At 47.3% G+C, this 22,462-nt stretch overlaps 1 protein-coding gene across 1 annotated transcript; it reads left to right on the top strand.

The window, feature by feature from the left end:
- Nucleotides 1-4,504: 4,504 nt before the first annotated feature.
- LOC121534326 (lipopolysaccharide-induced tumor necrosis factor-alpha factor homolog) lies at nucleotides 4,505-21,758 on the top strand. The gene is made up of 5 exons (XM_045223411.1): nucleotides 4,505-4,544; nucleotides 9,877-10,181; nucleotides 11,140-11,214; nucleotides 19,383-19,533; nucleotides 21,040-21,758. Exons 2-5 carry the CDS (start codon nucleotides 9,902-9,904, stop codon nucleotides 21,143-21,145), a joined length of 612 nt encoding a protein of 203 aa, XP_045079346.1. The 5' UTR covers nucleotides 4,505-4,544; nucleotides 9,877-9,901; the 3' UTR covers nucleotides 21,146-21,758.
- Nucleotides 21,759-22,462: the final 704 nt, after the last annotated feature.

The raw sequence follows: 22,462 nt of genomic DNA on the forward strand, positions 1-22,462 counted from the left end.
GTTGACGTTTATTGTCATGAATCTTGCCCTGGAGGCAGAACTGAGCAATTTCCGATAGATGGGCCGGCTGCGAAAGTCAAAATTGACTATATCATAAAAATTCATGAAAACAAAATGAGCTTTTGGTCTTCATTTAAGGTTAGGGTTAGACATTATGGTTAGCATATGATGACTTTGTGGCTGTGCCAGACAGTGACCACTCTGCAGAGCTGCCTCCAGGGCAAGATTCATGACAATAAATGCCAGCCTGCCCCTAATTAGGGGAAAGAGGTTAAAGAATAGACAGCCATACAAATGTACGTGCAAAGACCACGTCTAGTAGGTTTTTATACTGATTGTAATGAAGTTTTTCAATTAAATGGATTTAAACAGGAAGTATTGTTCTTTGCAGTGAATAACGGTAAAGTTTGTTGATTGGTTGTTTGCTTTTTTTGATTGATGAATGACATAACTTTGACTTTTGAGATGATAATGGTCATTGTATTTTTTCAGAAACACACACACACACCACACCTCCTCCTCTTCAGTCATCTGTCTGCACTTTAACCCTTTAGTCACTGAAACTTAGTGAGTCAGAGGTCTCTGGTCTGTTGATGGCAACCAAGTGAGTTCCCTGGCATACTGGGCGTTGTCTCACAGTCAAATAAATAGAAAGTTTATTGGTCTCTTACACAGATTTGCAGATGTTACCGCAGGTGCAGTGAAATGCAGTGCAGTAATACCCTGGCAATAGAAAACAATACACACATACCACAAAAAACTAAAAGAAAGAAATAAAGAAATATCAGAACGAGCAGCGTCAGAGTCCAGGATATACAGCACCTTCAGAAAGTATTGACACACCATGACTTTTTACACATTTTGTTGTGTTACAAAGTGGGATGAAAATGGATTTACTTGTCATTTTTTCCCTCAATGATCTACACAAAATACTCTAATGTCAAAGTGGGGGAAAAAATCGCATTTTTAAAAACATTTATGAAAAATAAAACACTAATATATCTTGATTAGATAAGTATTTAACCCCCTGAGTCAATACATGTTATAATCTCCTTTGACAGCTATTACAGCTGTGAGTCTTTATGGGTAAGTCTTTAAGAGCTTTCCACACCTGGATTGTGCAACATTTGCCCATTATTATTTTCAAAATTCTACAAGCTCTGTCAAGTTGTTGATCATTGTCAGACAGACATTTTCACGTCTTGCCATAGATTTTAAAGCCGATTTAAGTAAAAACTGTAACTAGGCCACTCAGGAACATTCAATGTCTTCTTGGTAAGCAACTCCAGTATTTGGCCTTGTGTTTTATGTTATTGTCCTGCTGAAAGGTGAATTCATCTCCCAGTGTCTGGTGGAAAGCAGACTGAACCAGGTTTTCCTCTAGGATTTAGCCTGTGCATAGCTCCATTCCATTCATTTTTTTTTATCCTGAGGAAGGACGCCTGGATCTTTGTAGTGATTGGGTGTATTAATACACCATCCAAAGTGTAATTAATAACTTTACCATGCTCAAATCGATATTCAATGACTGCCTTTCTTTGCGAGGCATTGGAAAACCTCCCTAGTCTTTGGTTGAATCTGTTTGAAATTCACTGCTCGACTGAGGGACCTTACAGATAACTGTATGCGGGGTACAGAGATGAGGTAGTCATTCAAAAATCATGTTAAAAACTATTTTTGCACACAGTGAGTCCATGCAACTTATTATGTGACTTGTTAAGCACATTTTTCCTGCTGAACTTATTTTGCCATAACAAAGGGGTTGAATACTTATTGAATTGTAATTAATTTGTAAATTGGCTCAAAATCATTAAGAAGGAAAGAAATTCCACAAATTAACTTTTAAGAAGGCACACCTGTTAATTGAAATGCATTCCAGGTGACTACCTCATGAAGCTGGTTGAGAGAATCCCAAGAGTGGCAAAGCCATTTTGAGCCTGTAATCCACAATTGCTGATGCTCCAGATACTCAACTAGTCTCAAGAAGGCTCAAGGTTTTATTGCTTCTTTAATCAGCACAACAGTTTTCAGCTGTGCTAACATAATTGTAAAATGATCAACTTGGATTAGCAAACACAACGTGCAATTGGAACTGTCACGAACCGGCTCAAAGTTCGTAACAAAAGGGAGACAACGTGGAGACAAGGAATACCAAAATATATATTTATTAACTAAAGTAAACTAAGTACAATTAACAATGGTGTGTGTAATAAGTAGTGTAAGTGAGTGTTTGCATGCATAAATGTAATAATGCAAGGTGTTGAAAGGTGCCAAAGCAAACAACCAAAAAGCCACAAAAATACCACAACCACAATCAATAAAGGTGTCTGCATGGAGAGAGTCTCCCCAATGAATGTGGAAGAGGTCCATTTATCCTGGGACGCACCCAAGCCCAGGTGTTTCCCATGTAGCTGACGACCCTCCCAACTCCGCCCACCGGCATCCTAATAAGGAAACAAGAGCAGAGAGAGAGAATACAGCAGACAGAGTGGGAGGGGCGTCACAGAACCCAGGACTGATGGTTGCTGATAACGGGCCTCTGTACGCCTACGTAGATATTCCATTAAAAATCTGCCGTTTCCTGCTACAATAGCCATTTACAACATTAACAACGTCTACCCTGTATTTCTGATCAATTTGATGTTATTTTAATGGACAAAAAAATTGCTTTTCTTTCGGAAACAATGACCCCAAACTTTTGAACGGTAGTGTATATATATATATATATAAAATGGTGTGTATAGACGGTATGGACAGTATATGGGGCGGCAGGTAGCTTAGTGGGTAAGAGCGTTGTGCCAGTAACCGAAAGGTCGCTGGTTCTAATCCCCGAGCAGACTAGGTGAAAAATCTGTCGATGTGCCCTTAAGCAAGGCACTTAACCCTAATTGCTCCTGTAAGTCGCTCTGGATAAGAGCGTCTGCTAAATGACAAAAATGTAAAAATGTAAAAAAATATGAATAGGAAAGGTGTGTACAGCAGTAGTTACAGTATATAGGATGAGCCATGACTAGGATACAGTATATACACTGAGTGTATAAAACATTATGAATACCTTATTAATATTGAGTTGTGCCCACTTTTGCCCTCAGAACAGCCTCAATTCATTGGGGCATGGACTCTACAAGGTGTCAAAGCGTTCCCACAGGGATGCTGGCCCATGTTGACTCCAATGCTTCCCACAGTTGGATCAAGTTGGCTGGATGTCCCTTTGGGTGGTGGACCATTCTTTATACACACGGGGAAACTGTTGAGCATGAAAAACCCAGCAGCGTTGCAGTTCTTGACACACTCAAACCCGTGCCCCTGGCACCTACTTCCATACACCGTTCAAAGGCACTTAAATATTTTGTCTTGCCCATTCACCCTCTGAATGGCACACATACACAATCCATGTCTCAATTGTCTCAAGGCTTAAAAATCCTTCTTTAACCTGTCTCCTCCCTCCATCTACACTGATTTAAGGGATAATAGCTTTCACCTGGATTCACCTGGTCATGGAAAGAGCAAGTGTTCATAATGTTTTGTATACTCAGTGTACATATAAAGTGGGTAAAACAGTATGTAAACATTATTAAAGTGGCCAATGTTCAATGACTCAATGGTTCAGGGCAGGGCAGGGTGCTGGGTATGGTGGTGACTGTTTAACAGTCTGATGGCCTTGAGATAGAAGCTGTTTATCAGTCTCTCGGTCCCAGCTTTGACGCACTTGTACTGTCTCCGTCTTCTAGATGGTAGCGGGGTGAACAGGCCGTGGCTCGTTTGGAGCAACTCGAAATTTGATGTTTGGAAAAACGTGGATAAATGTCAGAATCTCAAGGCAAATTGGTAAAACCGTGAGATCTTGTTGAGATCAAAGCTGAATCAATGTCTGCAAGATTACATAATGATAGTATTCTACATAACAGAACCAAATATAATAGCCTAGTATAAAGTTGCTGCAAGACAAAAAATACCACCTAATTTCTTATGAGATTTTAGGATGATTGTGTGAACGCTCGCAGTATTCTCTCATGCAGCCAAAACTCAACTGCGTACGGCACTAGGAAGAATATGTGCTTTAATTGAAACTAAACACAGGTACGCTTACGGTTTGTTAAAACCATCTGCTTTCAAATGTGCTCACTGTACATCATTCAAAACAACACTGTGTAACTCAAGAAGAACATAAATGCATTTCCCCATCAAACTGATTGAGAACAAATGGTTGGCATGCAGATGCTGCATGGACATTTCACTGGTAAAACTTGGAAGAATTATCATTCACGATTGACAGTGAAAATGTGGAGGGAAGGTGACCACAACAATGTGTGTGTAAAGTAGAGAGAGGTAAAGAAACACGTGCAGAACGTGATTAGGACCTTCAGCTGTGGGGGAAGAGGCTTCAAGGGGGGAGGGACAGGGCGGGCGGTTACCTCTCTCTCTCTCTCTCTCTCTCTCTCTCTCTCTCTTTCACCCTGCTTCAGTTCCTTTGTCTCTTGAGGGAGTAGCAGCTCTTTATCTCTAGCTCCACAGTACCTCGTATTCTCCAGGGCTCCAGACAGGTAAGGGACTGTCGCTCTGCTCGTGGCTGGGATAGGGTGTTCTGAGCTGGGGTAAGGTGGGCTGGGATAGGGTGTTCTGAGCTGGGGTAAGGTGGGCTGTGATAGGGTGTTCTGAGCTGGGTAAGGTGGGCTGGGATAGGGTGTTCTGAGCTGGGGTAAGGTGGGCTGGGATAGGGTGTTCTGAGCTGGGTAAGGTGGGCTGGGATAGGGTGTTCTGAGCTGGGGTAAGGTGGGCTGTGATAGGGTGTTCTGAGCTGGGGTAAGGTGGGCTGGGATAGGGTGTTCTGAGCTGGGTAAGGTGGGCTGGGATAGGGTGTTCTGAGCTGGGTAAGGTGGGCTGGGATAGGGTGTTCTGAGCTGGGTAAGGTGGGCTGGGATAGGGTGTTCTGAGCTGGGTAAGGTGGGCTGGGATAGGGTGTTCTGAGCTGGGGTAAGGTGGGCTGGGATAGGGTGTTCTGAGCTGGGTAAGGTGGGCTGGGATAGGGTGTTCTGAGCTGGGTAAGGTGGGCTGGGATAGGGTGTTCTGAGCTGGGTAAGGTGGGCTGGGATAGGGTGTTCTGAGCTGGGTAAGGTGGGCTGGGATAGGGTGTTCTGAGCTGGGTAAGGTGGGCTGGGATCGGGTGCTCTGAGCTGGGTAAGGTGGACTGGGATAGGGTGTTCTGAGCTGGGGTAAGGTGGGCTGGGATAGGGTGTTTTGAGCTGGGTAAGGTGGGCTGGGATCGGGTGCTCTGAGCTGGGTAAGGTGGGCTGGGATAGGGTGTTCTGAGCTGGGGTAAGGTGGGCTGGGATAGGGTGTTCTGAGCTGGGTAAGGTGGGCTGGGATAGGGTGTTCTGAGCTGGGTAAGGTGGGCTGGGATAGGGTGTTCTGAGCTGGGGTAAGGTGGGCTGGGATAGGGTGTTCTGAGCTGGGGTAAGGTGGGCTGGGATAGGGTGTTCTGAGCTGGGGTAAGGTGGGCTGTGATAGGGTGTTCTGAGCTGGGGGTAAGGCCTCCTGAGTGGCGCAGTGGTCTAAGGCGCCGCATCGCAGTGCTAACTGTGCCACTAGAGATCCTGGTTCGAATCCAGGCTCTGTCGCAGCCGGCCGCGTCCGGGGAGAATCATGGGCGGCGCACAATTGGCCCAGCGTTGTCCAGGGTAGGGGAGGGAATGGCCGGCAGGGATGTAGCTCAGTTGATAGAGCATGGCGTTTGCAACGCCAGGGGTTGTGGGTTCGATTCCCACGGGGGGCCAGTATAAATAGATGTATTCACTAACTGTAAGTCGCTCTGGATAAGAGCGTCTGCTAAATGACTAAAATGTAAATGTAAATGTAAGGTGAGCTGGGATAGGGTGTTCTGAGCTGGGTAAGGTGGGCTGTGATAGGGTGTTCTGAGCTGGGTAAGGTGGGCTGTGATAGGGTGTTCTGAGCTGGGGTAAGGTGGGCTGTGATAAGGTGTTCTGAGCTGGGGTAAGGTGGGCTGGGATAGGGTGTTCTGAGCTGGGGGTAAGGTGGGCTGTGATAGGGTGTTCTGAGCTGGGTAAGGTGGGCTGTGATAGGGTGTTCTGAGCTGGGGTAAGGTGGGCTGTGATAGGGTGTTCTGAGCTGGGGTAAGGTGGGCTGGGATAGGGTGTTCTGAGCTGGGGTAAGGTGGGCTGGGATAGGGTGTTCTGAGCTGGTATTTAAATGGGTCTATTTCCAGTATACACTGAGTAATCAAAACATTAAGAACACCTTCTCTTTCCATGACACAGACTGACCAGATGAATCCAGATGTCACTTGTCAAATCCACTTCAATCAGTCTAGATGAAGGAGAGGAGACAGGTTAAAGGATTTTTAAGACATTGATTGTGTATGTGTGCCATTCAGAGGGTGAATGGGCAAGACAAACGATTTAAGTGCCTTTGAACAGGGTATGGTAGTAGATGCCAGACGCACCGGTTTGAGTGTGTCAAGAACTGCAACGCTGCTGGGTTTTTCACGCTCAACAGTTTCCCGTGTATCAAGAATGGTCCACCACCCAAAGGACATCCAGCCTACTTGACACAACTATGGGAAGCATTGTAGTCAACATGGGCCAGCATCCCTGTGGAATGCTTTGACAACTTGTAGAGTCCATGCCCCGATAAATTGAGGCTCTTCTGTGGGCAAAAGGGGTAATACTGAATTGGGAGTTTCATTATTGGAATTTTATTGGAATTGAGAGGAATTGAATTATCTCAGAATTCAAAAACTGACCTGGATTTTTAATTGAATTAAATGGAATTTACAGGGAGTGGGAATAAAATCATAATTGAATTTCTGGAATTAACCCCAGCCCTGCTAAAGATTAGGGAGAAAAAGGGAGCTTTTTTCCAGTCTTTACCTAATCCTAACTCTGTTTTGGGTGCCTAATGTTCCTAATGTTTGGTGGCGCTGTTAGATGCGGACACACATCAGTGCCTGAAATGACAGAGTGGCAAACTGTACTTCACCAGTGAATATGATAGCTAACCAAACCATGAGCAGGACATATCATGATTGTGAAGTGTGCTGGGCAGCTGACTGTTGTTCTGTCTGGTCTCCGGGCTGGTCTGATCCAGTCCTGGTGCTGCCAATCAAAGTAGAAGTGCTGATCTAGGATAATTTTTGCCTTTTAGATTTTAATGAATAAGATTATATGGACAGGGAAATGTGCCCCCGCACATTGACTCTGTACCGGTACACCCTGTATATAGCCTCGCTACTGTTATTTTACTGCTGCTCTTTAATTATTTGTTATTTTTCTTTATTGCTTATATTTATTTTTTACTTAACACTTATTTTTCTTAAAACTGCATTGTTGGTTAAGGGCTTGTAAGTAAGCATTTCACTGTAAGGTCTACACCTGTTGTATTCAGCGCATGTGACAAATACCATTAGATTGGACCTGATCCTAGATCAGCACTCCTACACTGAGACACTTGATACATACGGCCCCTGGTCCTAGCATTCCCCTGGTCCTAGCATTCCCCTGGTCCTAGCATTCCCCTGGTCCTAGCATTCCCCTGGTCCTAGCATTCCCTGGTCCTAGCATTCCCCTGGTCCTAGCATTCCCCTGGTCCTAGCATTCCCCTGGTCCTAGCATTCCCCTGGTCCTAGCATTCCCCTGGTCCTAGCATTCCCCTGGTCCTAGCATTCCCCTGGTCCTAGCATTCCCCTGGTCCTAGCATTCCCCTGGTCCTAGCATTCCCCAGGTCCTAGCATTCCCCTGGTCCTAGCATTCCCCCTGGTCCTAGCATTCCCCTGGTCCTAGCATTCCCCTGGTCCTAGCATTCCCCTGGTCCTAGCATTCCCCAGGTCCTAGCATTCTGGGCCTGTATTCATAAAGCTTGTGTGTGTGTGTGTGTGTGTGTGTGTGTGTGTGTGTGTGTGTGTGTGTGTGTGTGTGTGTGTGTGTGTGTGTGTGTGTGTGTGTGTGTGTGAGAGAGAGAGAGCGTTAGAGGTAGAGGTGATTTCAGGGCCTGTATTCATAAAGTTTGTGTGTGTGTGTGTGTGTGTGTGTGTGTGTGTGTGTGTGTGTGTGTGTGTGTAGAGAGAGAGAGAGAGCGTTAGAGGTAGAGGTGATATCAGGGCCTGTATTCATAAAGCTTGTGTGTGTGTGTGTGTGTGTGTGTGTGTGTGTGTGTGTGTGTGTGTGTGTGTGTGAGAGAGAGAGCGTTAGAGGTAGAGGTGACATCAGGGCCTGTATTCATAAAGCGTCTCAGAGTGCTGATCTAACATCGGTTTTGACTTTTAGATCGTGATGAATAAGTTTGCATGGACAGATCCTAGAAACGGGCCCAGGTCCCTTCTGTCCATGTAATCAGATTTTTTATGATCTGAAAAGGCAAAACTGATTCTAGATCAGTACTCCTACTCTTGAGGCGCTGTACTACCACGGCTGACCCTGTAAAACAACCCATTACTGCACCTATCCGGTGTATGTTACAATAGAACATAGGGAATATAGGGGGCCATTTGGGACACTAGGTGTATGTGACAGTAGAACATAGGGAATATAGGGGGCCATTTGGGACACTAGGTGTATGTGACAGTAGAACATAGGGAATATAGGGGGCCATTTGGGACACTAGATGTATGTGACAATAGAACACAGGGAATATAGGGGGCCATTTGGGACACACCCATAGATAGAGAGGAGTTTTATAACCTCTGCATTTCCTTATGACGTGTAGATCGTTATAAAATATGTTCTCAAGACTGACCTGGTTACTGTTAGTAAAGATTAAACAGATTGTTTTATGGTACAAGGTTAGAATGAATCATGAGGTTCGAATTTGTATTTATTTATTGAACCTGTATTGAACCAGAAAGTCCCATTGATGTCAGAAGACCTCTTTCCCAAGGGAGACCTGGTTAAGAAGGGCAGCTCAGTGAAAACATAGATCAATGATGTTTAGATGATGTGATGTAGTATAGCTGATTCCAGATGACATACTGTACTGTGTTTGCCTATGACTGACTACAGTGTCTCAAACTCCATCTGATTGGTCCATAATATGGCTTTTGAAACAGTATTTAGTATTGTCAACTGATGTATCATTGTGGAGTGACGCTTAAAAGTGTTCTAACTAACTTTAACTCTTGATCATTTAAATAGTACATTGCAAATCAATTGCTTTTGAACATAGACCAAGGTTATGGCTTTTCTGCAAGACGAGTGTTACGTTCTGGTGATGATAACTGTATGTCCCCTTTAAGGACATACAGTTATCATCACATACAGTTGTGGTCCTCTGTAGCTCAGCTGGTAGAGCATGGCGCTTGTAACGCCAAGGTAGTGGGTTCGATCCCTGGGACCACCCATACACAAAACAAATGTATGCACGCATGACTGTAAGTCGCTTTGGATAAAAGCGTCTGCTAAATGGCATATTATTATTATAAGGACGGAGCGCCCTTATCTGGTTCTGGTTATGTGCTAGGTACATCATGTTATGTTTGCTTAAGGTTTAAATTATGCTGTCATAAATTACGCTCACTGGGAGAATCTCAATTCCATACTCCTTGCGACGCCTTCTTCTCAAACCCCATTGGAGGAGAAAGAGGCTAGGAGAGAGGAGAGATGACCCCATTGAGATTCTGCCACTGTGTTTGTGCTCACTATCTCCTACTCCCACTCTCTTCTCTGTCTCTGCTCCCTTTCTCTCTCTCTTTCTCACTCCCTCACCTCTCCCTCTCCCTCTCTCCCCTCTATCTCTCTCTCTCCCTCCTCTCTCTCTCTCTCTCTCTCTCTCTCTCTCCCCCTCCTCTCTTGCTCTCTCTCGCTCTCTCTTTCAAACGGTTCTGCATGGAATTATTCCGTTGTCCTAACCTGGATATCTTCAACCTAGGGCGGCGCTCCCCTACCCCGACAGTATGGAGAAGGGTCAGCAGTATAGAAATCAGTATGGATCCCCCCAGGACATCCCAGCTCCCTCCTACCCCGGCCCCCCAGCGGCCTACGGCTTCCAGGGAGGGGACAGGGGTGCAGCCTACCCCGCTCAGCCTGGCTTCCAGGGAGGGGACAGGGGTGCAGCCTACCCCGCTCAGCCTGGCTTCCAGGGAGGTGACAGGGGAGCAGCCTACCCCCCTCAGCCTGGCTTCCAGGGAGGTGACAGGGGAGCAGCCTACCCCACTCAGCCTGGCTTCCAGAGAGGTGAGAGACCAGATCTACACTGATACTCTTAGGGACAGTTTAAGATTCTCCATTGAGCATGCTTTTCAGACCAGGACTATGTTTAATCTGTGTTCAGGAAACCAGCCCTTACTCTTTAAGTAAATTAAAATGTTACTGGACAGCAACTCCCTTCAATAGTGTTTTCATTAAGCGTTTTGGAAGTGTGTGTCATGATAGCCATAGATGTCATGAACATCATTGTTAAGTGCTGGCCAACCACTCTGTATCCTTGGGTTTGTGTCCCCATTACGCTGGCCAACCACTCTGTATCCCTGGGTTTGTGTCCCCATAACGCTAGCCAACCACTCTGTATCCCTGGGTTTGTGGCCCCATAACGGTAGCCAACCACTCTTTATCCCTGGGTTTGTGTTCCCATAACGCTGGCCAACCACTCTGTATCCCTGGGTTTGTGTTCCCATAACGCTGGCCAACCACTCTGTATCCCTGGGTTTGTGTTCCCATAACGCTGGCCAACCACTCTGTATCCCTGGGTTTGTGTTCCAATAAGGCTGGCCAACCACTCTGTATCCCTGGGTTTGTGTTCCCATAACGCTGGCCAACCACTCTGTATCCCTGGGTTTATGTTCCCATAACGCTGGCCAACCACTCTGTATCCCTGGGTTTGTGTTCCCATAACGCTGGCCAACCACTCTGTATCCCTGGGTTTGTGTTCCAATAAGGCTGGCCAACCACTCTGTATCCCTGGGTTTGTGTTCCCATAACGCTGGCCAACCACTCTGTATCCCTGGGTTTGTGTTCCCATAATGCTGGCCAAAAACTCTGTATCCCTGGGTTTGTGTTCCCATAACGCTGGCCAACCACTCTGTATCCCTGGGTTTGTGTTCCAATAAGGCTGGCCAACCACTCTGTATCCCTGGGTTTGAGGTAAATGACACAGTGTATTGATGTATTTATTTATCTATCCCTTATTTATCAGGTCCCCAACCCAGCATGTACCCACCACCTCCCCAATACGGCATGGGCATGGCACAACCTACAAACGCCCCCGGCGGTGAGTCACACACACACACACAGTGACATGATTATGTAATCAAAATAGCTGTTATAGCTGTTATCAATAATTTTTCTACATTCTTAATATAGCAAAAGTAATTTGTCTGATGATTAGGGGTTACAGCTCCTTCCGACCACCAGACCGTAGACACAATGTTGTGGAGGCAGAGTCACAGTTTCGACGGCTAGCTAGCTAGCGAGTTAGTGAGTGAAGTAAACAAAGCTGCCAGATGCACACAGTGTTGAGTAGTGCAGAGAGAGCAAACAGAAAATGAAGGAAAGCACTGAAAGTTAAGTCTCGCTTGTTAGACTGCCTTCAGAAAGTATTCATACCCCTTGACTTAGTCCACATTTTGTTGTGTTACAACTTGAATTCAAAATCAATGAAATATATATTTTTCTCACGCATCTACACACAATACTCCATAATGACAAAGTGAAAACAGGTTTTTAGACATTTTTGCAAATGTATTGAAAATGAAATACAGAAATATCTTATTTACATAAGTATTCACACCCTTGAGTCAATACATGTTAGAATCATCTTTGGCAGCGATTACAGCTGTGTGTCTTTCTGGGTAAGTCTCTAAGAGCTTTGCGCACCTGAATTTTGCAATTTCTGCCCATTATTCTTTTAGAAATGCTTAAAAATGAAATACAGAAATATCTCATTTACATAAGTATTCACACCCCTTTGCTATGATACTCCAAATTGAGCTCAGGTGTATCCAATTTCATTTGATCATCCTTGAGATGTCACTACAACTTGATTGGAGTCCACCTGTGGCCAATTCAATTGTTTGGACATGATTTAGAAGAAACACACCTGTCTATGTAAGGTCACACAGTTGACAGCGCATCTCAGAGCAGAAACCATACCATGAAATCCAAGGAACTGTCCGTAGATCTCCGTGATAGAATTGTGATGAGGCATACAGTATATCTGGGGAAGGGTATAAAACCATTTCTAGAATGTTGAAAGTTTCCAAGAGTGGTCTCCATCATTGAGAAATTTACATTTACATTTACATTTTAGTCATTTAGCAGACGCTCTTATCCAGAGCGACTTACAGTTAGTGAGTGCATACATTATTTTTTTACTTTTCATACTGCCCCCCCTGTCATGCCCTGACTCAGGGGACGCTTATATGTTGAGTCAGGGTGTGTATATTCCTTGTTGTGTTTGTTTTATGTTGTAGGATCTAGTTTCTAGATCTATGTTGGCCGGTGTGGTTCCCAATCAGAGGCAGCTGTCGCTCGTTGTCTCTGATTGGGGACCATACTTAGGCAGCCTATTGGCACTAGTGGGTTGTGGGATCTTGTTCTGTATAAGGTTTGTTGTGTTACCTTAGGACTTCACGTGTCATTAGTTTTTTTGTTTTGTTGTGTGTTTATTCGTGTAATAAACATGTTTGCATATCACGCTGCGCCTTGGACTGACCCGTTCATCAACGAACGTGACAGAAGATCCCACCAAACGAGGACCAAGCAGCGTGTCCAGGAGCAGACAGCCTGGACCTGGGAGGAGATCCTGGACGGTAAGGGATCCTGGACTTGGGAGGAGATTCAGGCTGGGATGGATCGCCATCCTTGGGAGGAGACAGTGGAGGCCCGGTATAGAGAGGAGAAACGGCGCCAACAGTGCCGAAGACGGAGACCCGAGAGGCAACCCCAAGAAAATTTTGGGGGGGCACACGGTGTGGACGACGAGGCAGCAGGAGGCCGTTAAAGGGCGGGTCTGCAGGTTAGGAGAGGAGGCCACCATGTTACGGGGGTTATTGGTTCAGAGGGAGCAGGAGTTATTCGGTCAGAGGGAGGCGCTACAGGAGGCTAAAAGGGAGAAGGAAAGTGTAGAGGCACGGCGAGAGGAGCTGGTTAGGCAGCAGAAGGAGCGGGGGTTAATAAAGGAACCCAGTCCCGCTCCTCGCACCAAGTAAGTGGTGCGTGTTCCCAGTACGGCCCGACCCGATCCTGCTCCTCGCACCAAGCCGGCCCGGCCTGTTCCTGCTCCTCGCACCAAACCAGTGGTGTGTTCCCAGCCCGGTCCGGCATGTTCCTGCTCCTCGCACCAAGCCAGTGGTGCGCGTCGCCAGCCCGGTCCGGCCTGTTCCTGTCCCTCGCACCAACCAGTGGTGCGCGTCTCCAGCCCGATCCGACCTGTTCCTGCCCCTCGCACCAAGCCAGTGGTGCGCGTCGCCAGCCCGGCCCGGCCTGTTCCTGCCCCTCGCACCAAGCCAGTGGTGCGCGTCGCCAGCCCGGTCCGGCCTGTTCCTGCTCCTCGCACCAAGCCAGTGGTCGCGCGTTGCCAGCCCGGCCCGGCCTGTTCCTGACCCTCGCACCAAGCCAGAGGTGCGCGTCGCCAGCCCGGTCCGGCCTGTTCCTGCTCCTCGCACCAAGCCAGTGGTGCGCGTTGCCAGCCCGGCCCGGCCTGTTCTTGTTCCTCGCACCAAGCCAGTGGTGCGCGTCGCCAGCCCGGTCCGGCCTGTTCCTGCTCCTCGCACCAAGCCAGTGGTGCGCGTCGCCAGCCCGGCCCGACCTGTTCCTGTCCCTCGCACCAAGCCAGTGGTGCGCGTCGCCAGCCCGGCCCGGCCTGTTCCTGCTCCCCGCACCAAGCCAGTGGTGCGCGTCGCCAGCCCGGTACGGTCCGTTCCTGCTCCCCGCACCAAGCCAGTGGTGCGCGTCGCCAGCCCGGTCCGGCCTGTTCCTGCTCCTCGCACTAAGCCAGTGGTGCGTGTGTCCAGTCCGGCACGGCCCGTGTCTGTTCCACCGGTGCCGGTCAGCTGCTCCACTCCGGAGCCAGAGCAGTCCGCTCCACCGGTGCCCAGTTCAGCTCCGGTCAGCTGCTCCACTCCGGAGCCAGAGCAATCCGCTTCACCGGGGTCCAGTCCAGTTCCGGTCAGCGGCTCCACTCCGGAGCCAGAGCAGTCTGCTCCACCAGTGCCCAGTCCAGCTCCGGTCAGCGGCTCCAGTCCGGAGCCTGAGCAGTCCGCTCCACCGGTGCCCGGTCCAGCTCCGGTCAGCGGCTCCAGTCCAGACCCAGACGTCAGCCCCTCTCCAGGTTCGGGGTCTCCCACACCAGGGTCCAGACAGGGCTTGGAATATAGTGGGAGGAAGGAGAGGGGAAGCAACGCGCCGAGGTCTAGACCAGACCAGGGGCGCAACAGGGAGGCGAAGAGTGAGAGGTCGTCACGCCCTGAGCCGGATCCGCCTCCGAGGCGGAATGCCCACCCGGCCCCTACCCTGTTATGTTTATGTTATGCGGTCAGAGTCCGCACCTTTGGGGGGGGGTACTGTCACGCCCTGACTCAGGGGACGCTTATATGTTGAGTCAGGGTGTGTATATTCCTTGTTGTGTTTGTTTTATGTTGTAGGATCTAGTTTCTAGATCTATGTTGGCCGGTGTGGTTCCCAATCAGAGGCAGCTGTCGCTCGTTGTCTCTGATTGGGGACCATACTTAGGCAGCCTATTGGCACTAGTGGGTTGTGGGATCTTGTTCTGTATAAGGTTTGTTGTGTTACCTTAGGACTTCACGTGTCGTTAGTTTTTTGTTTTGTCGTGTGTTTATTCGTGTAATAAACTTGTTTGCATATCACGCTGCGCCTTGGTCTGACCCGTTCATCAACGAACGTGACACCCCCGTGGGAATCGAACCCACAACCCTGGCGTTGCAAACACCATGCTCTACCAACTGAGCTACATCCCTGCCGGCCATTCCTTCCCCTACCCTGGACGACGCTGGGCCAATTGTGCTCCGCCCCATGGGTTGAAAAAATAGAAAAAATATTGAAATACCCAGACTCTGCCTAGAGCTGGCCATCTGACCAAACTGAGCAGGCAAGAAGGATCTTGGTCAGGGAGGTGACCAAGAACCTAATGACCACTCTGACAGAACTATAGAGTTATTTGGCTGAGATGGGAGAACCTGCCAAAAGGACAACAGTCTCTACAGCACCTCACCAATCTGGGCTTTATGGGAGAGTGGTCAGACGGAAGATACTCCTGAGAAAAAGCCACATGACAGCACGCCTAGAGTTTGCAAAAAGGCACGGTAGGCAAAATATTATGTGGACTGATGAAACAGAAATGTAACTCTTTGGCCTGAATGCAAAGCACTATGTCTGGAGAAAAACCAAGCACCGCTCATCACCCATCTAACACCATCCCTACCGTGAAGCATGGTGGTGGCAGCATAATGCTATGGGGATGCTTTTTAGCGGAAGGGACTGGGAGACTGGTAAGGATAGAGGGAACAATGAATGGAGCCAAATACAGGCAAATCCTTGAGGAGAACCTGCTTCAGAGTGCAAATGATCTTAGACTGGGGTGATGATTTACATTCCAACAGGACAAAGACCCCAAGCATACAGCCAAAGCAATGCTGGCTTCAGAACAAGAATGTGAAAGTCCTTGAGTGGCCCAGCCAAAGCCCAGACTTGAATCCCATTGAAAATCTGTGGAAAAACTTGAAGATTGCTGTTCACCGCCGCTCTCCATCTAACTTAACAGAGCTTGAGAAAATCTGCAAGAAAGAATGGGGAAAAATCCCCTAATCCAGATGTGCAAAGCTGATACAGACATACCCAAGACGACTCAACGATGTAATCGCCGCCAAAGGTGCTTCTAGAAAATGTTGACCCATGGGTGTGAACACTTATGTAAATGAGATATTTCTGTACTTCATTTTCAATAGATTTGCTAAAATTTATAAAAATATGTTTCACTTGATCATTATGGAGTGTAGAAAATATATATTTTGAGTTCAGGCTGTAACACAACAAAATGTGGAATAAGTGAAGGGGTATGAATACTTCCTGAAGGCGCTGTAACAGCTTGCTATCATTGCAAAGACAACCACTCACCTGATACTTGCCACTTTAAGGACGCAGAACGTCACTTTTGCAAAAAGCGATGCCATACCTCAGGAGCGTGCCGCCAGAGGTCTAGGGAGAATAGTCACCCACTCCAGACTACTAAAAGACAGTCAGGGCCCGAGCCCACCAAGTCGCAGAAACCCACTCCCCTTTATCTGAGGAAGAAGAGGAGGAGGAGGTAGAGGACGCAGGCTATGTAATGGTGGTTCAAGAGAAACCCCAAGCCCCCTGTGGACTACATTGGAGTTGGATAACTGCCCAGTCGTGTTCGAGGTGGACACAGGGGCTTCCCATACTGTTTCGGGAGAACATGCTTTTGCTGACCTAAAAGCCAAAGCACTTCAGTTGAAACTAAGCCCTTGGCTATAGTGATGAAGTCATACACAGGAGAACGCATTCCGGTGTAGGGTGCAGTGTGCGTCAACGTCCAGTACAAAGGTCAAACTACACGACTGAAGATGTCAGTGGTCCAATGTCAGGGTCCCAATCTACTGGGAAGACATTGGATGGCAGTGTTACAACTGGACTGGCGAGGGATGTTCAAAACAATCATGAAGGTCTCAGACAGTGAGTTGTCCAGCACACTAAACGCAGATGTCTTCAAAGACGAACTTGGAAAATTAAAAGAGACTGAAGTGCAAATTCAGGTGGAGCAATCCGTTTGACCACGCTTCTGCAAAAGCCCACCAAGTGCAGTTCGCACTACAACAGAAGGTCGAGGCAGAGCTGGACAGGCTCCAAACCACTGGAATACTCTAACCAATATCTTACTCTGAGTGGGCTGCCCCCCATTCTCCCAGTAATGAAGCCTGATGGAAATATCAGGATTTGTGGAGATTACAAGCTAACCGCCAATGTAGCTTCCAGGATGGAGCAGTACCCACTGCCAAGGATAGAGAAGCTATTCACAAAGCTATTTGGTGGGACATGCTTTTCCAAGATGGACATGTCTCACGCATACCAGCAGCTGGTTAGAATAAACACCCACAAGGGGCTGTTTCAGTACACATGCCATCCGTTTGGAGTCTCCTCTGCCTGTGCAATCTGTCAAAGAACAATGGAGAATTTGTTAACGGGCACACTGCTGTATACATGGATGATATCCTTATCACCGGTGTCATGGAGGAAGACCACCAAAAAAAACTTGAAAGAGTGCTGTCAAGACTGGAGAGCGCAGGGCTTCGCCTGAATGAATCAAAGTGTGTTTTCCTTGCCTCCGAAGTGGAGTTCTTGGGGCACAAAGTCACCGCCAACGGGCTTCAACCCCTGGACAAACAAAGAGCAATCAAAGAGGCCCCAGAACCCAAGGATGTGAGTGAGCTATGGGCCTACCTTACGTAGTTAAACTACCACGGCCACTTGCTTCCTGACCTGGCCTCTGTCCTAGCCCCACTGCAAGAAACATTACCAGTATGCGCATGGACAACACATCGACATCCAAACTGACCATAAGACCCTCATGTTAGCTCAATACCAATATGAGTTGCTGTACAGACCGGGCATCTCCATTGCCAACGCTGATGGTCTCAGCAGGCTGCCACTCCCAGACATGCCCAAAGACCCCAAATGTCCCCTGGACTGGTGTGCTTGCTGAAACGGCCCCAAACAGCTCCAATAGACCATCGCCAACTGAAGAAATGGACTGTAAGAGACCCTCTTCTCTCCAAAGTCAGCCACTTTGTCCAGGAGCAATGGCATGTCCGCTGTCCTACGGAGGAGTTTCAGACTTATTTGAAAAAGGAGAAACGAACTCTCGGCGGAGGACGGAAATCCTGCTTTAGGGCCTTCGAGTAGTGGTGCCACCACAAGGACGTCAGACTTTACTGGAAGAACTCCACGAGTCGCACCCCAGGAGTATCCAGAATGCCACAGCAAGAGTGCACATGTAGTGGCCGGGATTGGACAAAGCGGTGGAAGAGCAGGTGCAGTCATGTGCTACTTGCCAGCAGGTACGAAATGCTCCAGCACAAGCTCCTATCAGCCCTTGGGAGTGGCCTGGAAAACCCTGCACTCGCATTCACATTGACTATGAAGGGCCTTTCCTCGGGAGATGTTCTTGTTGGCTGTAGATGCTCACTCAAAATGGCTTGAAGTTTTCCCAGTCTGCACTGCAAACTCAGCAACAACAACTGAGCATCTCAGGGACTCATGGTCTTCCCCATACTGTCGTTTCAGACAATACAGCCATCTTTATGTGTAGCAACCGATGGTATTCGCCACATCACCTCCGCCCCCTACCACCCTTCCACGAATGGCTTAGTGGAGAGGGCAGTCCAAACAATGAAAAGAGCCCTGGAAAAAAGCAACAGGAGGCACACTGAAAACCAGAGTTTCCTGATTCCTGGCAGCCTACCGCTTTACACCACTGAGATGATGTTTGGCCACCCTGTTCGGACCAGGTGTCAGCACAAGAGTTCTCTGCCCCATTCCTACCAGAACTGGTTAGTTCCCCCTTTTGACTCTGATTAGTTAAAAATATATTCCCCCCTGGTTTCCGTTCCTTTCGGCTTAGTTAAGTATGTTCGGACTAAGGGAGGAGGGATGTGGTAACATTTTACATTTTTACATTTTAGTCATTTTTCAGACGCTCTTATCCAGTTAGTGAGTGCAGTTTTTTTTTTTTTTTTCATACTGGCCCCCCGTAACCTGAGTTATGGGTTAGTTCTATAGGGAGTTGCTGATGTGGACGTAAGGGAGTTAATGCTGTAAAACAGGACATAAAGAAGTTCAGATTTACCTTCAGAGGGAGTCAATGAGCCTAGCTTTGAGTCTGGTCAAGTTTATAGTAGGCTTCATCAATGTTTATGTTTTAGTATTATCTTTAATAATAGCCAGTGCCTACTCAGCCACTGACCTCACCGCACGTCACACACGTCACACGTGTGTAGAGTTTAAAAAACTGGGGGTTGTGTAGTAGCAGTTCTATCAAGTATTACTATAGTATTACTCCATCCTAAGGGGTTCTATATGGTCCAGTCCTGTCCAGTCCTATCCGGTCCTATCTGGTTCTGGCCAGTATTCCCTCCCTCCTTCCATCTGCAGTAACCCAGGTGGTGGTTCTGTCCTATTCTATCCGGTTCTGACCAGTTCTATCTGGTTCTAACCAGTATTCTCCTCCCTCTGCAGAAACCCAGGTGGTGGTTCTGTCCTGTTCTATCTGGTTCTGACCAGTTCTATCTGGTTCTAACCAGTATTCTCCTCCCTCTGCAGTAACCCAGGTGGTGGTTCTGTCCTGTTCTATCTGGTTCTGACCAGTTCTATCTGGTTCTAACCAGTGTTCTCCTCCCTCTGCAGTAACCCAGATGGTGGTGATGCAGCAGCAGCTGCCTAGAGACGTGCCCAGCCAGATGACGTGTCCCCAGTGTCAGGTCCAGGTTCTGACAGAGACCACATACGTCGCCGGGTGTCTCGCCTGGCTCATCTGTGGAGCCCTCTTCCTATTCTTGTGAGTTGACACCAGTGGCGGCTCCTGAAAAAATTCTCAGGGGGGCAATTTTTCTGATGATTTAGGTGACCTACACACATTTTAAAAAAAGATATGTCCAGCAACAACATGAAGACAGGGGCAGCATATAAGTCAATACCAGAAGCATTTATTGACTGATCTCAAAAGTGTTGGCTTACCAGGGTTGGTGGAGCCCTCAGTTTCATCTTTGCCTCGCAAAGCTAACTCAAACACTCCGCAAAACTTCACACACTGGATTAGCCGGCTGAGGATGTGGCGGTTCTTGCTAATGTCGTAGTAAATATATTTGTTATAGTGAATATGGAATATGATATGTTGAGTAAAATGTTGTGCTAAGATCTATTTAGGTCAGGAGCTGGTTATAAGTTCTGTTCCTATCCAATAACAATGGACAAAAGGGTCCTATCTTGTCAGCCTTGTCAGTTTCAGTTCTCCAGTAAACTTGTGATTATCAACACTAACCTCATCGTTGTGGCGGCGGACAGCTAGCCTGTATCCCTCATCCAGTTGAGTGGGAATGTTCACTCTCCCCAAAGCAGACAATCTCAAACAGCTATCCATGTGGGTCTTTGACAGCTCATGTTTCTTAATCTTTCCTGAAAGATGGTGCATGTCCGTTACACACCAGTCGCTGTCCAAGCGGTGCTGTCTGCCGTGCCGCCTTCAGGGTGAAAGAGTAAGCAGGGGGTAGCAGAAGACTGCATTAGCTACATCGCAGCCTGCTAGCCAGGTTTTTCGTTCGTACCAATTTTTTGGAAAATCCTCGGGTGTAGGACTTCCCCCCTTTAGTAGAAACCTGTTGAATTATTAAATTTGGTCTGGGAGGTCCTAATTGTTTCGTTGCCAATTTATCTTCATTTGTTCGCCGACAAAAAGGAACTTCTTTCAAAGACACAATCGAGTTGCACTGAAGCCTAGCCATTTTGATTGTAGTAGTGAATTGATTGACGCTGCTACCCGCTCTTTTCTTAGTTACGTTCATGGTTATGTTACGTATGACGAAAGCGCGTAAGTGCAAGCCCTCAGAAACCCATAGAGATTGTATTGAAAGCTCTGATATTTGAAAAAAATAGATTTTACATGGGAGTCTATGACAGACTTCTGGGCGATTTTCAACCTGACTGAAATCGCCCCAAAAAGGGGGGCCATTTGAAGCACGACTTTAGCCTGATTGGACATTTAGTGGCACTGTGGCAGATCAGACGTCTAGATTACAACACTGATAACTACTGTTGCCGTGATATAATTGATTAGAAAAAAAATCCCTTCCTTTTCCCGTTTGGCAGTGCGTCGCCCATATCGCCCTATTGAACACACCGCCCCTGGTTGACACACACACATGGGCAGACACACACATGCACATTGACGCACACACACACTCACACACACACACACACAGTATTTTTAGCTTTTTTCTCTCACACACACTTGCATACAGATTGATACACACGCTGAATATTCTCTCTCTCTCTCTTTCTCCTCTAGGTGCATGATATGCTCTTGCATTCCGTTCTGTGTTGACTCCTGTAAGGACGTAGAGCACCGCTGCCCCAACTGCAAGACAGTGATCCACGTCTACAGACGCATGTGAACAGACCTGGACCAGACACCTGCAACAAACTGATCACACATCCACAACTAGCCCAACCTCGGCCCACAGACACTTCTGCCACAAAGTGATCCTTACCTATAGGAATCTATTCCAGTAGATCCTCTTAGGGAAACTGCTAAACCAGTTGAATGCACCAGGATTTGAAAGACAGTGGGCTTCTGTCTGTCGCTGAAATGTCTACTGCAGCACCAGCTTTTCATCTACGTCTACTGTGAATGTGAATGTGTGACAGGGTGTTATTATAGTCAACATTGACTATATCATAAAAATTAAATGTTTGGTCTTAATTTAAGGTTAGGGTTAGGCATTATGGTTAACAGTGTTGTTAAGGTTAGGGTTAGGCATTATGGTTAGCAGTGTGGTTAAGGTTAGGGTTAAAAATCTGATTTGATGACTTTGTAGCTGTGCCAGCTAGTGACCACTCTGCAGAACTGCCTCCAGGGCAAGATTCATGACAATAAATGCCAGCCTGCCCCTAATTAGGGGGAAGAGGTTAAATAATAGATAGCCATACAAATGTACAGTACAAAGACCACGTCTAGTAGGTTTTTATACTGATTGTAATGAAGTTTTTCAATTAAATGGATTTAAACAAAAAGTATTGTTCTTTGCAGTGAATAACGGTAAAGTTTGTTGATTACATTTACATTTTAGTCATTTAGCAGACACTCTTATCCAGAGCGACTTACAGTTAGTGAATACATATATATATATTTTTTTATACTGGCCCCCCGTGGGAATCAAACCCACAACCCTGGCGTTGCAAACGCCATGCTCTATCAACTGAGCTACATCCCTGCCGGCCATTCCCTCCCCTACCCTGGGCCAATTGTGCGCCGCCCATGAGTCTCCCGGTCGCGGCCGGCTGCGACAGAGCCTGGATTCGAACCAGGATCTCTAGTGGCACAGTTAGCACTGCGATGCAGTGCCTTAGACCACTGCGCCACTCAGGAGTTTGATTGGTTGTTTGCTTTAATGATTGATGAATGACATAACTTTGACTTTTGAGATGATAATGGTCATAACTCCCGAGTGGCACAGTGGTCTAAGGCACTGCATCGCAGTGCTAGCTGTGCCACTAGAGATCCTGGTTCAAATCCAGGCTCTGTCGTAGCCGGCCGCGACCGCTTGCAACGCCAGGGTTGTGGGTTTGATTCCCACGGGGGGCCAGTATGGAAAAAATAAAATAAAATAAATAATAATAATGTATGAACTCACTAACTGTAAGTCGCTCTGGATAAGAGCGTCTGGGAAATGTAATTGTATTTATTTTAGAAACTCACACATTCCACATGG

This window comes from Coregonus clupeaformis, chromosome 11, assembly GCF_020615455.1.
Source record: "Coregonus clupeaformis isolate EN_2021a chromosome 11, ASM2061545v1, whole genome shotgun sequence".
Classification (NCBI taxonomy): Eukaryota; Metazoa; Chordata; class Actinopteri; order Salmoniformes; family Salmonidae; genus Coregonus; species Coregonus clupeaformis.